The sequence below is a fragment of the Cibotium barometz genome, chromosome 57 (assembly GCF_041138505.1).
Source record: "Cibotium barometz isolate CiBa-2024 chromosome 57, ASM4113850v1, whole genome shotgun sequence".
NCBI classification, from domain to species: Eukaryota; Viridiplantae; Streptophyta; class Polypodiopsida; order Cyatheales; family Cibotiaceae; genus Cibotium; species Cibotium barometz.
The window spans coordinates 23,222,588-23,239,469 of NC_141102.1; the positions used below are offsets into that span (position 1 = coordinate 23,222,588).

General features: G+C 39.7%; 1 protein-coding gene across 1 annotated transcript; it reads left to right on the forward strand.

The window, feature by feature from the left end:
* The first annotated feature begins 7,428 nt into the window (after positions 1-7,428).
* On the forward strand, positions 7,429-10,331 carry LOC147606572 (uncharacterized). The gene is made up of 3 exons (XM_086792231.1): positions 7,429-7,595; positions 9,833-10,037; positions 10,131-10,331. The coding sequence occupies exons 1-3, from the start codon at positions 7,429-7,431 to the stop codon at positions 10,329-10,331; spliced, it is 573 nt and encodes a 190-aa protein (XP_086648357.1).
* The last annotated feature ends 6,551 nt before the right edge of the window (positions 10,332-16,882 follow it).

Below are 16,882 nucleotides of genomic sequence, written 5' to 3' on the forward strand. Positions count from 1 at the left end.
AGTTTAGGGACTTGAGGCACTGGTCCTGGACTATCAAGTAAGAGGAAAACTTGCATACACTCATCATCATGAGTGCACTTAGGCACCACCCATCGTAGGTTTAAGTTAATCAATATCATTAGTATGTACTGAGTATGTCATTAGGCTAATTAGATTCTTGTAGGGGGTACCATGAATTTTAATAGGAGGGACGCATGTGTACTCACACTTGACATCCTTGGGTAGCCCATTCATTAAGGTAGGGGTTGTTGAGATTTTTGGTGCAGTGAGCACTACTCATGGTCGCATGAGTAATTATGATAAGAGCATACGCCAAAGTAATAACAAAACATTTCCTAGTAGGTACAAATCCCATATGTGTAAGAAATTTCAAGCCCGCAAGGATGTGCTTAGCTCCTATATAGGGAGCTATTTTCAGATAATGAATCAGCTTATGCACATATCAAAATTCTCTATGTGTCAAAGCTAATCTTTGCTGGAGTTTTATTTAGCTGAGTGCAATCAAAATAATACACACATCATTCTGTGATGAATGTGGCTCACTCTTATCTACCATATCTTCACTATCATCACCACCATAAATTATAGCTTCACCATCAAGCGCACCATGTTTCCATCTAGGGTTATAGGAGGTGATGAATTTTGTGGGGGTTAATCTTCCTAGACTTGCTTAATATTACCAAGTTTTAATATTCCACCTAGCTCTTCTTCCACTATTTTTTTCATCTCATCTTGTCTTCTTCATTTATCTCTTGCACTTTTTGGATAGGCTTTAGTGTGGAGAGAAGTTAGGAGTCTAGTGTAGTACCGAGATTGGCCGTTTCATACTCCAAAGTGTGCTAAGAAACCTTATGAGACCCTTGTGTATAGCTATAGGTTTACAAGTACTCCCTATTGTTGGTTTTTATCTTCATGGTTGGTTGGGTAAATTAGAGATAAGCTCACTAAACTGGTGTCCAAGTAGACTTGCTAAATATTTCCAAGTTTTAATATTCTACTGTGATATGAAAAATTGATATCTTTCATTTTCAATTTTGTGCATATTTTGATGGTTTCTCAATGGTAATAAGGTGGAAGCTTGTCCAAGAAGATTGCGGCGCTCACAATGGAATAACGGCGTGGTGATGCGGCGGCTTGGCGGCTACCCCGATAACAGCATTCTATCTTCAAATATAATGCTTTTACTTGATTTAGCAAAATGCCACAAGTATGCTTGATAAATACTTTGGTATGGTAGATAGGCTAGTGATGTGAAAAATAAAAGTGGGCCTTCATGCTCACATGGATTTTTATTGTATTATTAAAATGGTATTCACCATAAGGCTACAAGTTGGGGAGTGTGGAAGGCATGTGGAGGAGTGTGTGTAGGTGCATAATTGGGAAAGATTCTTCTAGAATGCCTACATGGAAGAGGAGAATTCCGCCATGTGTAAGTGGGATCTCCATCTACATGCCACTTAGACTTGGCTATTATCTCATCACACTTTCAAAGTAAAAAAGTCTTCAATTTAATAATCAATAGAAGACTTAGCCTAAGAGGACAATTGATGGTGACATCTACCCTTATGTCACTGAAGGGTTGAAGATTTTTATGTTGTAATTTGTAACAATGGAAGAGAGGGTGATTCTCCACCTATAAAAGGAGCCCTCCTCTCCCTTTCAAATCAATGAATGAGCCTCCTCAATTGAGCATTTTGTGTCATTGCCATTCTCTTATCTTTCAAACCCTTATTCAAACACTCTCTTTACATGTGAATGTCTCATTTAGCATTAGCTCCTCATGCTCAGCCCAATTTTGGACCTCTTTGATAATTCATGATAAGTGGGATAAGGAGTTATTATCTTGGCGGGCCTGTGACTTCTCAAGGTAGCCCTTGCCTTATTCCCGCCCTTCTTTGGAGGTACCAATGAGGTACCAATGGTTTTAGCGGTAATGAGTATGTGGAAAGACTTTGGGGACCATAGGTAAATCTTTACGATTGTCCGCTGAGCAATGTTAACCCTTACCCTCTAGCTTGAATCATGAAGGAGATGAGAGGCAAGAGGCTATGTGAAAATTGAGGTTTCATGCAAAGAGAGGAAAGTGCAGTTTTTGTGGTCCAATACCCAAATTTCAACACGGTAATTACTCATCACTCGGGTGTTGGTTTCTAAAATTGATCATATGGCTAGGAAACTCTTTATATTCTCTTTCCACTCATGTAACTAATTTCTTAATCCCTTACTTCATTGATGATCAGAATTTCTCCCAAAGTTGCTAACTTTTAGGCGAATTTTGGCAGTTTTATAGTCTTGTAGTAAAATGCTCATAACTTCTCGCTTGGTTACCCGTTTTTGAAAGTTTTTATATAGGCGCGAAGCTCTCTTTAAGCTCTACACACCTATATAATCTTCTTTTGTACAGTCTATATGGATTTAAAACTGCAATTCTCTGTGTATCTCTATTTTTATAGACTTTTGGCCATTCTTTGTTCTTAATAATGATTAATTCCTCTTAATCTCTTATCAAAAGGCCAATCCCATGTGTCTTATCCTCTTGTAAGTGATTACTATATTCTTTTGCTTTAATATGTTCCGTCCAAATCACCCAATTCGAACGGATGAACCTTACCAACATTGCCCATATGTTTCCGTTCACATAATCCTGAGTCGGAAGATTTTCTTCCAACAAAGAATTGCCCTCTTGAGCTGCAAGACTGGCAGAAATTCTTGCTGCTCCTGAGCCTTTCATCTTTCCTTCCATGAATTATGATCTCACCTTTGATGTGTATATCTTTATCTTAACCTAGGGAGAGAAAGGGAGGTGAGGAGGCTGTGAGGTTTCATACAAGTGTGTTTTGATTCTAATAAGTGACCGAAGTCCAAACCCCAACTTCATGTCACATCATCTCCCTCCTGGATTACCAGGTATCTATACCCCGCCCCCGAGTATCCATGTCACTCCACTGCCGTCTATGCCTGCGAGTCCGGCGAGACGACATGCAGCTTCTCCTCTTCCACGCCCACTGAGGAGACATACCCCTTCCCAGACACACTCACGCACACCCTCCCAGGCACCGTCACGTCAGGGCTCACAGCCACCATCACGTATGCCCTCACAGCCACAGTCACGTACACAGTCATGTACACAATCCCCCAGTCGTGACTCCACCCGCAGTACAGAGGAGAGCAAACGCCGCAGTAGGAAGAGTGGGAGTGGAGGATGCAGCGGGTGCTTTGGTGGGGGAGGTAGTAGGGCACGCGGTGAGAGAGGAGATAGAGGAGATAGTGATGATGAGGAGGTGAGAGAGGTGGAGGGAGTGATCTACTATGATGTGACGGATAGGGGTGGGGTAGTGATGGATGCGAGGGGGAAAGAGGTAATGGAGTACATGCGTGGGGTAGTTTCAAACTTGTACAAAAATTATTTTATTAGATTTAAAGATCAAAATAGCCGATTAGTTGGGGAGGTGATAGATGCTGTACATAGTCGGTACCCCAATCCCCCACATGGACATTCTCGGATGTATGGGGAAGGACGCGAATAAGGGAGATCTTAAGTAATAAAAGATCTCACCTTAAGAAACTCGCGTACGATGATGGGCTAAATGTAGCTGCGGGGGTGGCTATCCTGCCGAGAAACCTGCCACCACTGCACAAACGCGAGTGGAAGGAGGCAAAGAAACGAGCAGAGGGTGGCGTGAAGAGTTGGCAGCATGTGGAGGCACGACGGATCCAAATGGAGACCATTGGATCTTCACATTTCGGATCTGGCGGCGTCGAGTCATGGGAGGCAGAGTTCGTAAGTATCTTGCCACTTTATTTGATTGTTTACTTAATTCTTAAATGAAAGAAAGGAAAAAATTGAAGTACGTAGTCTCACCTTGGTCATAAACATGACAAGCCATTGTTGACCAACAAAAACCTGGATGAGTCCTCCTTCATTTCGCATGTGGCAATTGTCAACAGCTCTTGAACACTAGGATTTTGGAGAGAATTTTTTTCAATTAGCTATCATTCAAGTTAAATGAAAGAAAGGAAAAAATTGAAGTACGTAGTCTCACCTTGGGTCATAAACATGACAAGCCATTGTTAACCAACAAAACCCAGGACTTTGACAAGTCACCTCCACTATCACACCGCATGCAATTCACCAAGCCCACGCCTGATGCTGGTCCTCGCAAAGACATCTTAAAGACAACATTTGTCATCAGGGCCACCTTGTCCTAGGAAACGGCTACCTTGTATAAATGAATAGCGAGATCTTCTCTGTATAAGAAGGATGCTATCAAATCCCTCTCCTGCCGGCATCAATTTTCTTTTCTCTTGGGATACAATGTGTCTAAACCTAAAAAAACATAATTTCACAATAAAGAGAGGACCGAATGTAGAAAAATACATCCAAATATAATTAAGTTACAGAATGAATACTTACCTCACAAGAGGACTCAACTCCTCCAAAAAATTACAGAGCTCATGATCCCCAATACTTGTAGGTAGCTCATCATTTTGATTCATCATGGAGGAAAAAAGCATATCCTTCACAATATCCATCTGTATTTTTCGAGGGACATGCACTTCTCTGGGCTTTCAACACTTGAGAAACAAACATTTTCACGCACTCCAACATTGACCTTGAAGTTCGTGGATGAACTGGATGTTCATGCAGCCCAGTGTGGAGCATCATTCTTGTAATAGTTGTGTCACGAGGCATTACGTAATACACAACACATCTACATACTTGCACCACACAGTATGCAGTTTTGCGACAAAAGTGACAAACTATTTTAGTTTTCTCATCCTCTGTCAGAAGTCCAACTGCAATCTTTTTTGTCAAATGTCCATGAAAGAAGGTGTTGTTATACCTTTTATTGTCCAAGTAAAAAGGACAGCTGCATGGCACTCCAAAGTACCAACACAATAGCTAATATGCATGGTACAACTTACAGACATGTTTGATGTTATTGGACGTGTCCATAGGTGACCATCATATTTTTGCTCCATTCCATCCATATTTCCAATTTTGCCATATGTTGGTGGAAACTCTAAGATGGAATCACCATCATAATGTCTCGGCACCTCCTGGACTTGGATGACTCGAGTAACTTTTTCCAACAATGAACGTAGAAGAGAAGGTTCCTCCTTCTTACGAAGAATTGAAAGTATACTCTCTGAAGCAATACATTCATCTTTAGAGATATTGTACTTTGAACCTTTTGATTGCTCGTGCCTTCACCTGGTTGCAAAACAGTTGCTAAGCCATTCAAGTCACTCTCAGAGGAGGAGCTTGAGATATGGACATGGGTGTTTTGTGTCCCTAATTCTTTATCCACTGAAGTCTCCAAATGTCGGACATCTTGGGCAATGTCATTAGCACTAGAATCAAGACTATCACCAACACAGAGAGGACTACATTGTAGCATATATGTTTTACTTCGAGTAATATCTACGAGGTAGTTTTTATTGCCCTCCATATCATAATGAGTGATGATTTCCTGTAGGCTTCCATTGGTCCTAGTAGCTTTCACTCCAGAAAGGGCGTGTGATGAAGGCAGAAACCCTTGTAGATATCCATGACTGACAAGCGTGGTCTGGTGGAGAAGTATTAAAGTTTGAGATTTTTTGCTGCAGCCATCAAGCTCCCACTCAAAGGTGACAATGTGCTCCATACATAGGGAAGGCAATACGAAGATGCAGAAAGGACAGGAGAGACAAAACTGTGAAATGAAAATATAAAAACGAAGGAACAGGTGGACTTTATGAAAAAAAAATAGAAGATCAGGTATCTAGGTGGAGAAATCACGATTGAGAATCCATAGGGAAGGCAATACGAAGATGCAGAAAGGACAGGAGAGACAAAACTGTGAAATGAAAATATAAAAACGAAGGAACAGGTGGACTTTATGAAACAAAAATAGAAGATCAGGTATCTAGGTGGAGAAATCACGATTGAGAATGAAGGCGGTTGAAATGATAATACAAGGTGGAGCAATCACGATTGAGAATGAAGGTGGTTGAAATGATAAAACAAGGTGAAGCAATCACGATTGAGAATGGTCATCACGACAAAAGTTTTTATATTAAAAATATACAAATATATATGTATCTATAAATATATATAAAAAATATACAAATATATACATTTATTGGTTCTAAGTATTATGTTTATAAAAGGCTAGTCTCTTTGTAAATACACACACACACACATGTCTATATTTATATATTATATTGTATATATTTTAGGCTAAGAATCTATTAGGATATATGTATTTTAGTGTGTGCATGTGTGTATTTACAAAGAGACTAGCCTTTTCTCTATTTTAGGATATATAGATATATTAGATTATATATCTATTAGGCTACACACACACACACACACACACACACACACACACACACATTTATTAAAATACATATAGCTTAATATGTGTGTGTGTGTGTGTATGTGTGTAACCTAATAAATACCTAGACTAAAAAATATATATATATATACATCAATATATATAATATATGTACATATATACATAGCCCAAACTATATTCTCTCTCTCTTTTGAGCCTAAATGTTTAAAAAAGTTTTAAAATAGCATGAGTTTTCTCTTTGTTGTACATCACATATTCTCTCTCTCTCTCTCTCTCTCTCTCTCTCTCTCTCTCTCACACACACACACACACACACACACATCCACACACACAATTTCAATAACATAAATAATAGAAAAGTTCTAAAAAAGTATGCCAAACATATTGAACCATTGAAAAATGTGTGTGTGTAAGTGTGTGTCTATCTATAGCTTAATACATTTTTAGCCATATATATGTGTGTGTATGTATGTATCTATCTTTAGGCTATATATATTTTAGGCCACACACACACATATATGGTACACATATTTTAGGGTACATGTATTTTGCTGTGAAGGTGTGGATACTCTCAACTTAGTAGGCAAACGGGCAAACGCATTTGTGAAAAGAGGTACTGTTCTCTCTCCTGTTCTTTTTCTGTTAAATTTTGAGCCGGCGGCTATGTTGGAGGTGGCGGTGGTGGAGAAGATGCCCCGGCGGCGCTGCGAAGGCGAGGGTGTCGACTATGTTGGAGGGCGGTGGCGATGGTGAGGGTGAGGGTCATGATGCCCGGGCGCTGCGGAGGTGAGGGTATCGGCTATGTTGGAGGGCGGCGGCGATGGTGAGGGTGAGGGTCATGATCTCCCCTTGCCCCTGTTGCTCATAGACCATCGCCAGGCTCTTCCCCAGGAGCCTGGGGTGGCTAGAGCAACGGGGGCAAGGGGAGATCATGACCCTCACCTTGCCCCCGTTGCTCCAGCCACCCCAGGCTCCTAGCAGAGCCTGCGGTGGCTAGAGCAACGTGGGCAAGTGAGGCATTGTCCAGGCCAATTGAGAGACCGCGGTGGCGCGCTGGGAGGCAGAGGCAGCTGCATTGGAGGCTGAGATGGAGGTGGTGGCGTTGGAGGCGGAGATGGCGCTGGAGGCCGAGGATGAGGCATGGAGGCGTAGGAGGCATGGAGGCGTAGGAGGCGATGGCACTGGGCGGAGATGGAGGTGGAAGGCGAGGTGGATGGAGGTGGAGGTGGAGGTGGAGATGGAGGTGGTTCTCCAGTGCACATCTCCCCCTTGCCCCCGTTGCTCCGGCCACTCCAGGCTCCCGGGCGACAGAGCCGGGGGATGGTCTGCGCAGACCATCCCCTGGCTCTGCCGGGAGTCTAGAGTGGCCGGAGCAACGGGGGCAAGGGGGGAGATGTGCACTCTTTTATATGTGTTTTAAGGCATCATGTGTATAGTTGTCAAATTCAATTCAGATACTAAGCTTGCAAGCATGTGTATATTCTTCATACTCTATGTTTTTGTCTTATTCTCACAAGGTAATCATCAATACAACTAATCCCAATGTGCATGTATGGATAAAAAATGATTGTAAATCTAATCTCCATAAAGATTCTATTTTCTAGGATCGTAGCACTCTGTGAACTCAAATCATGACAATCCCACTCAACTCAGTGATTCCACTCAGGATGGAGATGAGACGATGGTGAGGGGGAGGAGGCCTCTTGTCCTAGCCCTTTCTTGGCCTCTTGGATCTCTATTAGCTGCCTTTGTAGGTTTTCCACTTGATTGGCTTATGCTCTCCTTAAGATTGTGCAGTTCTTCCTATAGTGGTTCTTGCTAGCTCCTCAATTCTTCTGTGACTTTGTGCTCTAAGAACATGCCACATCTTTTTTCCTTATGATTGTTTGTAGTTTGGACATTTATGTGGGACATTTGTCATGCATTTATTCAAGTAATCTAATACTCCCTCCATCTAGTCCAATTCTTTGGTTTCCAAAAAACTAGATGGGCCTGGCACTATTGGGGCTGGTTTGGGTATGGTGGATCTAGCACAGTGGGGCCCATTAGTTGATGATGGGTGAACGTTTCTTTCCTAGAGGTTTCTTTGAATAGGGCCTATAGTTACGGCCCGATCTTGGTTTTGGTATCCGGCCTTGTGAGCTTACTGATCTACTCTTTGAAGTTGTGTGCTAGGCTCTAGAGCTTTCACCATCCTGAATGTTTTCTTAGACATGTAGTAAGGTTTGTGTGTGAGGTTGATGTTTTCTTAGACATGTAGTAAGGTTTGTGTGTGAGGTTGATGTTTTCTTAGACATGTAGTAAGGTTTGTGTGTGAGGTTGATGTTTTCCTATAGACATGAAGTAGGGTTTATGTGTGAGGTTGATCATCTCTATCTGTCATTCAGCTCAAACTATTTGCTACTCATATTCAGGGCAAAAGAGAGACAGATGGCTCCAAGAAAAGCAGGAAAACAACAGGCAAAGACTAAGAAAGGTATATGATGTGAATAGCCAAGATTCTACTGAGATTGTGTTTTAATGTTTTTAGATATGCTTACTTGGGCTTGGTGTGTGTGTCTTACAAACAACAGGGGATACTCACTTAGATCTGGGCGTGTTTGTTTGACTCTTAGCGAGGAAGCTCAATCACGTACACCTATGTCCTCACATGTATCTCTTGTTAGAGAGGAAACAGAAGCGCATAATTCTCTTGTTCATGAGGAAGAAGCGCTTGTGTTGGGAGAATGAAATTGGCTCAATGAGCTCACCTCCTCCAACTCACACGGAGATGCCTAAATCTAGTACTGGTCAAGGGGAGACCCATAGAAGGCTTCTTGGAAAATCTATTGAATTGGGATTGCTTGGTGATGTATTCACTAAGTTTTTTGTGCAGTGCAATTCCTCTACCCCATGGGTCCCTTTATGCAAACTAATTCCAAATGAAGCCATCCGTACAGTTTCTAAGCCAGCTTGAGGTGTTTCGTGATTCCTTTGACTGCCATGGCTATGTCGAAGCATCTCCTCATTTTTTAGTTTCACTTACATGTCTCGGAAGCTCTATGTATTTCGCGGTCACACAAATAGACTTGCAAGAATGGGGACCATACTGGGTGTTACAACATGACAGATTTGAGGATGAAATCACAGGAACTGAGTGGGAGGATATGAGTGTGGTAAGAAGTTTCTTGTTTGGGATGGCAATCATCGTGTGAAGGCATGGATGTCTCGAGTGTGCGAAGGTATGTTCTTTTGGATGCCATAGAGTGATTTTATGCAACATTAAAAGTAATATATTGTAATATCTTTATTTTGTTTTCTCTAGCTTGGTCTCATAGCCCCTCACGCCATGTCCGGGTCAAATGTCAATTTTTGGTTGTGGACAAGAAGCAAGAAGGAGAATTGCTATGGGCTTTGCGATCTCAAAATGAGTAAGTGAGATCTCTCTACTTAATTACAGACATTGTGAAGTCATTGTAAAGTTCTTGGCTCATTGTCACTCTTTACAACAGATTGGTACGCACTAGTGTTACACCCACATTGTCACATGAGATCTTCATGTTTCAACGATTTGGAATGGCGGACAAATCATCCATATTGGACTACCTTGGTGAAGACGTAAGGAGGTGGGATTTAATGGAGCTTAGTTTGGAGCGACGAAGTGGAGAGCAATGGTACAATGCTCCAGCTACAATCTTGGCACAGCTTGTGTGGAAGGTAGTGTTTGCATTTTCCATCTTTTATTAATAAACGGATTATCAATGTTTTTTAATCGTGTGAGTGATAGTGAGTCCTTTTCGTTATACGTAGACATCGTTTGAAAATGCGATGAAGCAAGCTATATCATGCATTGATAGACATGCCATGGGGTTGCAAGAATATGAGACAAAATGTGAGAAAGCCAGATGTGGTGTAGAGCAAACATTTCGAGATAGAGCGTACAAGATGCTCATAATTGCAAACCCATCCAATGGTGATGCATTCTTTCAACTCGTATATAACTATGATTGATCTAAGAAGGGATTGGTTGCTCTGACCAAAGAAAAGCTCTACACAGTCGCCATATCTCAGATTTCAACTCAAAGGTATGTCACATGTCAATAAACCTCCCTTAATATAAACCAACCTTAACATCTAATCTCTTATGGCTTTGGTATGATGCTAAAATAGGAAGACAGAATTGCTTCAAATGCTCATGAACCGGGAGAGCAAAGGACAAGGTAATTTCGGAGATGTTTGGGGATAACAAAAAGATGCTGCATATGAAGAAAGAGTTGTATTGGGAAGAGCTAATAGGGGAGGTGGACTCTATTTTGGAGGGTTTATTGGTGTATGATGATGTTATCTACATCCCACCATTTATGCAATGGGTGCAAGAGGAATGATCGAAACACATACCATGGGCCTTCCATGAGGTGTGGGCAAAGATTGGAAAAGTGAAGGAAAGCCAAAAGCAACCTGAGGTGGAATGCTGTAAAGAGGGTTGTCTACAGGTATATATCTTCTAATGCCATTCTATTTTTACAGAAAATACATATACGCATTAAACAAAATATTTTAGTGCTATTTGTTTTATTTTGGATATGTAGGTGGGTGTAGCTACTCATTGGCCAAGGTCTAATGGACGAAGAGACGGAAGCAATCAAAGAATGGGTAGATCCAAATTCCTCGGAAACAATGTACCCGAAGGAATGGGTTGAGAGAGGGGTTTTTGATTGGGAATATAAGAGATGTCCTTGGTGGTTGGACTATCGTCTAAATCATGTGCCTCCAAGTGAGGAGCTCCTAGACAAAGGTACTTTTTTGCTTTCTACTGAATTATATGCATGTAAATGTATATGTAAACCTTCCTACCTATGCAAATACATACCTATACATACATATAAATATATATAAACTATCCATATGCATATACATATTAGATACATATACATACAGATATATACATATACAAATACATGTAAACATATATGTACATATACATATGCATACATAAATACGTACCTACATACATACACTAAATTATATACTAAATTCCTACATACATACAAAGTTCATGTTACATTTAAGATTTGGCATGTTAGATTTTAAAGAAACATTGTTAAGTTTTGAAGTTTATTTTGGGATTTTTTAGAAAATGCAAAGGAGATGCTATCCAATTTTTTTGTAAATTTGTACATACATGCATACATACGTACATACATAGTTCATGTTACATTTAAGGTTTGGCATATCAGATTTTAAAGAAACATTGTTAAGTTTTGATATATATATACCTACATACATATACATATAAATAGATACATATACCTACATACATATACATACACATACATATAAATAGATACATACCTACATACATATACATATACATATGCATATACACATACATATACATGTACATATACATATACATCTACATACATATACAAAAAGGTCTGGGGATTTCTACCTTTTTACTAAATTATCTTGATCTATTTCTTGAAGAATTTAAGAATTACCAATCGGAGCTTGAAAGAGAGCCCCCAACTCAAGAAGACTCTAGAATACCTTCCCCGCAGCCAACAAACTTGACCCAGTCTCCAAAAGTTGGATCCTCGCGCGTGGCCCCAAAACCATCCACACCACTGTCACGAGTGCCACAATCACACCAAGAGCATACATCTACATCGTCTCAAGTGCAACGTGAGAGGCGAACAAAGAGACGTCTTGACATTATGCATGATGTTCAAGAGGGAGACCCCAGAAATGAAGATCAAGAGAGAGACCCTCCAGAGCATCTTCAAGAGGGGGAGGTGTGTGGAAAACGTGACATCATGGACATGACTAGTAAGAGTACTTTCCATCGCAAATTTATTTTGAGAAGTGTGTGCTTTCGAAATGTATCTCATTTTTTGTCTTGTTTACTTGCAGGTGAGAGATGTTCTTCACACATATTGCTGGTAGACGTCCACACTCTTTCGGAGGGCTCAGATAGGTAAAAAGAACAATTTCACCATATGATTAGTTTTCCAAGTTATACTTACCAAAACCAAACATCATAAATCTTTTATGTAGTGTGGAAGAATTCTTGATGAAGATTCCCAAGGCTCTATCTCATAGAGGTGCTCCCTCAGATACAGTGGCTCGCCTCGTATGGGCTGACTTTCCTACAGGTTTACAGGTTGTTGATGTAGATACAGATGGGTGTCCCTCATGGAATCAAGTTTCTTCATCATTGATACATGCCACACTCAATTTTTTTGGTTTGTTTGTGGCTGATGAGGGTTGGTTTGTGTGTTTGAGTCTAATGGATCAACTTCCTAAAATATATTCCATGGGAAAGAAAGTTGGATTGGTCATGCATCGAACAATGTCTGTTCATGTGGAATCAATTTATTTGTATGAGAATGGAGAACGGGTAAGTCATAATCTCTCAAATATTTCCCTTTATGTATACATGTTATGTGGTATGGATATCCAAACATAATGTTTTCTCGTAATGGTAGGTGGATACATTGGCGCTTAGTATGTTCTATCGAGTAAATTGCCGTCCCCGTTATTGATCGTGAGGCTGGGCAAAATGTTTCAAAGAAGTTATTCAACACTCAACGAAATTTCATTTTTGAGAAGAATAAGAAGCATCCATTCCAACGCATGATGGTCTTAGAGCGCTACATTCGAGGTGGTGCAGAAAGATCTTCTATGTTCTTTAGGTGAGACAATTTTCATTCTGTTCATTTTCAAAATACTTAGATGCACGTTTATGATTGCATTTCATTGTAGGTGGCTAGTGGAGATCTTCTCAAGTGAAGGAGATGGTGTCTTGGACGTTTTTGTGGGATGTGGAGGCTTGGGACGTGCATGCCAAGAGTTAAAAAGGCACTATATGGGGATAGAGAATGACATGGAGGTAGCCAAAGCATGTATGGGAGATTTCTCATTAGGTCGGGATGACACATAGAAGAATGCTATAATTTGTGGATCAAAAGACTTATCGAGATTGTCATGGTTTGGAAGTTTTAAGATCGATATATACATTTTTGATCTTTAAAAGATTGTGTTATATATTTAAGTAAGTAAGAAAGTATGTATGTATATTATGTTATTGGTGCGTAGGTAGCTCTTGTATGTATGTATGTATATGTATATGTACGAGGTGTATGAATTTAGGTAGATATATGTATATTTATAATTATATCAATAAGTATGATGTGGATCAAAAAACTTTGTAATCGAGATTTTTAGCCTTACTACCTCATGGCATGAAACGGTCACATTCCCTCCGCCAATTGTAAAATGTCATGTGGCATACCTTCTAGTTGGAAGGGTGTTTTGTCTAATTAGCCTTCAAAAGAAAAGGAGGAGTAGCCTTCAAATATGAGGGATGTTTTTTCATAACCGTTCTTATTTCCAATATTTTCAACCAAAACAATTGCCATCTTCTTTCTCATTCTTGTCTTCCTGAATCACCACGTAAAAGTAGGTTGTTGATGAGTGACGATAATGAATCGCAAAGATGGGTTGGAGAGATGTAAGAAAGAAGATGGTGACTTGTTTGAAAAAAATGTAGAGAGATCATAAATAATAGAAGGAAAAAGAGACAATGGAGATGGGTTTGACAAAAAAAAATGTAGAGAGATGATAAATAATAGAAGGAAGAAGGTGTACATGGAGGAAAAAGAGATGATGGATATGGGTTGGAGTTGAGGACATTGAAAAAAAAATGATGATGATTGGTTTGAAAAAAATGCAAAGAGATCATGAATAATAGGAGGAGGAAGGTGCAGATGAAGAGGTGTGTAGGAAGGAAAAAGAGACAATGATGATGATGGATTGGAGATAAGAACATTGCAAAAAAACAATGACAATTGGTTTGAAAAAAAGTAGAGAGATTTTGAATAATAAGAGGAAGGTGACTAGGAAGAGGTGCACATGAAGACAATGGAGATTGGTTGGAGATGAGGATATTGAAAAACAGAAGATGACAATTAGTTTGAAAAAGAATGTAGAGAGATCGTAAATAATAGGAGGACGAAGGTGTAGAGGAAGAGGCCTATGGCTAAATCAGTGGAGTTTCTTTGCGAAAGAAGGGTGGCCTTCAAACTTAACCTTCTAGTTAGAAGGGTGGTTTGTCTAATTAGCCTTCAAAAGACTACTACTAAACTAAACTGAATACTAACTACTAACTACTAACCTAGACTACTACTAACGACTAACTTACGACCGTTAACTAGAATCGGCTAGAATGTAACAAGTAGTAAACATTATTCACAAAGATCCGATGTGATCTATATTGGGTTAGTGGCAATTAACGGGCCATAAATGGCAATTAACGGTGGTCCATAGTAATCCATTTAGTATAGCTGCCATAAATGGCAAAGCCATTCTATCCCTTGTTGAGGGGTTGAGAAAACCCTTTCTCGTCCACTTAAATATTATATGACTTGCAGAATCAAAAAACGTTATGCAGCACAAATCTCCTCACAACCCTCATTGCATTAGATGGTGTATACTAAAACATAATTGTTTATGCCTGCAAATTATATGTGAACCAAATACCCGCCACTTCTTGATTGAGCATTCAATTCAGAATATGGCATTTGTTGGACCATTATTTGGCCACCATATCCCTTTGCGACGTTCAAGTTGGACTATGCCATATCAGCACTTCTGGACACCATCTCTCTTTCTTGGTTGCTCTTCATTGTGTTTATTTTTCCTAGCCATCCTTGCCTTAGCATTGCTCTTCTCTGTCTCCCTGCCATTCCTCATCTTTTTGGATTTCTCATTGCTCAGCTCACAATATCGTCCTTCCTTGTTATCAACCATGGCGCTCATTGCTCAACTCACAATATCGTCCTTCCTTGTTATCAACCATGGCGCTCAGACTTTGGAAATCAGATACGATATTGCTGTTTGTGAGGTTTCACTGATTTCTTTGGTTTGCAAAGTAGCGACATTGTCCTCCAAGAGGAGACATGACTTCAATATGTAGGGATCATTCATCAACCACTTGAGTTGGAAGCCGGAGAATTCAGGTTCAAGGTGGAGCCAAAGTATGGTGGTGTGTTTCTATGGCAGCTATAGTCAGGTTAGAGGTTTGAAGGCCACCCTTCTTTCGCAAAGAAACTCCAATGATTTAGCCATAGGCCTCTTCCTCTACACCTTCGTCCTCCTATTATTTACGATCTCTCTACATTCTTTTTCAAACTAATTGTCATCTTCTGTTTTTCAATATCCTCATCTCCAACCAATCTCCATTGTCTTGATGTGCACCTCTTCCTAGTCACCTTCCTCTTATTATTCAAAATCTCTCTACTTTTTTTCAAACCAATTGTCATTGTTTTTTTGCAATGTTCTTATCTCCAATCCATCATCATCATTGTCTCTTTTTCCTTCTTATACACCTCTTCATCTGCACCTTCCTCCCCATATTAATCATGATCTCTTTGCATTTTTTTCCAAACCAATCATCATCATTTTTTTTTCAATGTCCTCATCTCCAACCCATCTCCATCATCTCTTTTTCCTCCGTGTACACCTTCTTCCTTCTATTATTTATCATCTCTCTACATTTTTTTTGTCAAACCCATCTCCATTGTCTCTTTTTCCTTCATGTACACCTTTTTCCTTCTATTATTTATGATCTCTCTACATTTTTTTCAAACAAGTCACCATCTTCTTTCTTACATCTCTCCAACCCATCTTTGCTATTCATTATCGTCACTCATCAACAACCTACTTTTACGTGGTGATTCATGAAGACAAGAATGAGAAAGAAGATGGCAATTGTTTTGGTTGAAAATATTGGAAATAAGAACGGTTATGAAAAAACATCCCTCATATTTGAAGGCTACTCCTCCTTTTCTTTTGAAGGCTAATTAGACAGACCACCCTTCCAACTAGAAGGTTAAGTTTGAAGGCCACCCTTCTTTCACAAAGAAACTCCAATGATTTAGCCATAGGCCTCTTCCTCTACACCTTTGTCCTCCTATTATTTACGATCTCTCTACATTCTTTTTCAAACTAATTGTCATCTTCTATTTTTCAATATCCTCATCTCCAGCCAATCTCCATTGTCTTCATGTGCACCTCTTCCTAGTCACCTTCCTCTTATTATTCAAAATCTCCCTACTTTTTTTCAAACCAATTGTCATTGTTTTTTTGCAATGTTCTTATCTCCAATCCATCATCATCATTGTCTCTTTTTCCTTCCTATACACCTCTTCATCTGCACCTTCCTCCTCCTATTATTCATGATCTCTTTGCATTTTTTTCCAAACCAATCATCATCATTTTTTTTTCAATGTCCTATATCCAACCCATTTCCATCATCTCTTTTTCCTCCGTGTACACCTTCTTCCTTCTATTATTTATTATCTCTCTACATTTTTTTTTGTCAAACCCATCTCCATTGTCTCTTTTTCCTTCATGTACACCTTTTTCCTTCTATTGTTTATGATCTCTCTACATTTTTTTCAAACAAGTCACCATCTTCTTTCTTACATCTCTACAACCCATCTTTGCTATTCATTATCGTCACTCATCAACAACCCACTTTTACGTGGTGATTCATGAAG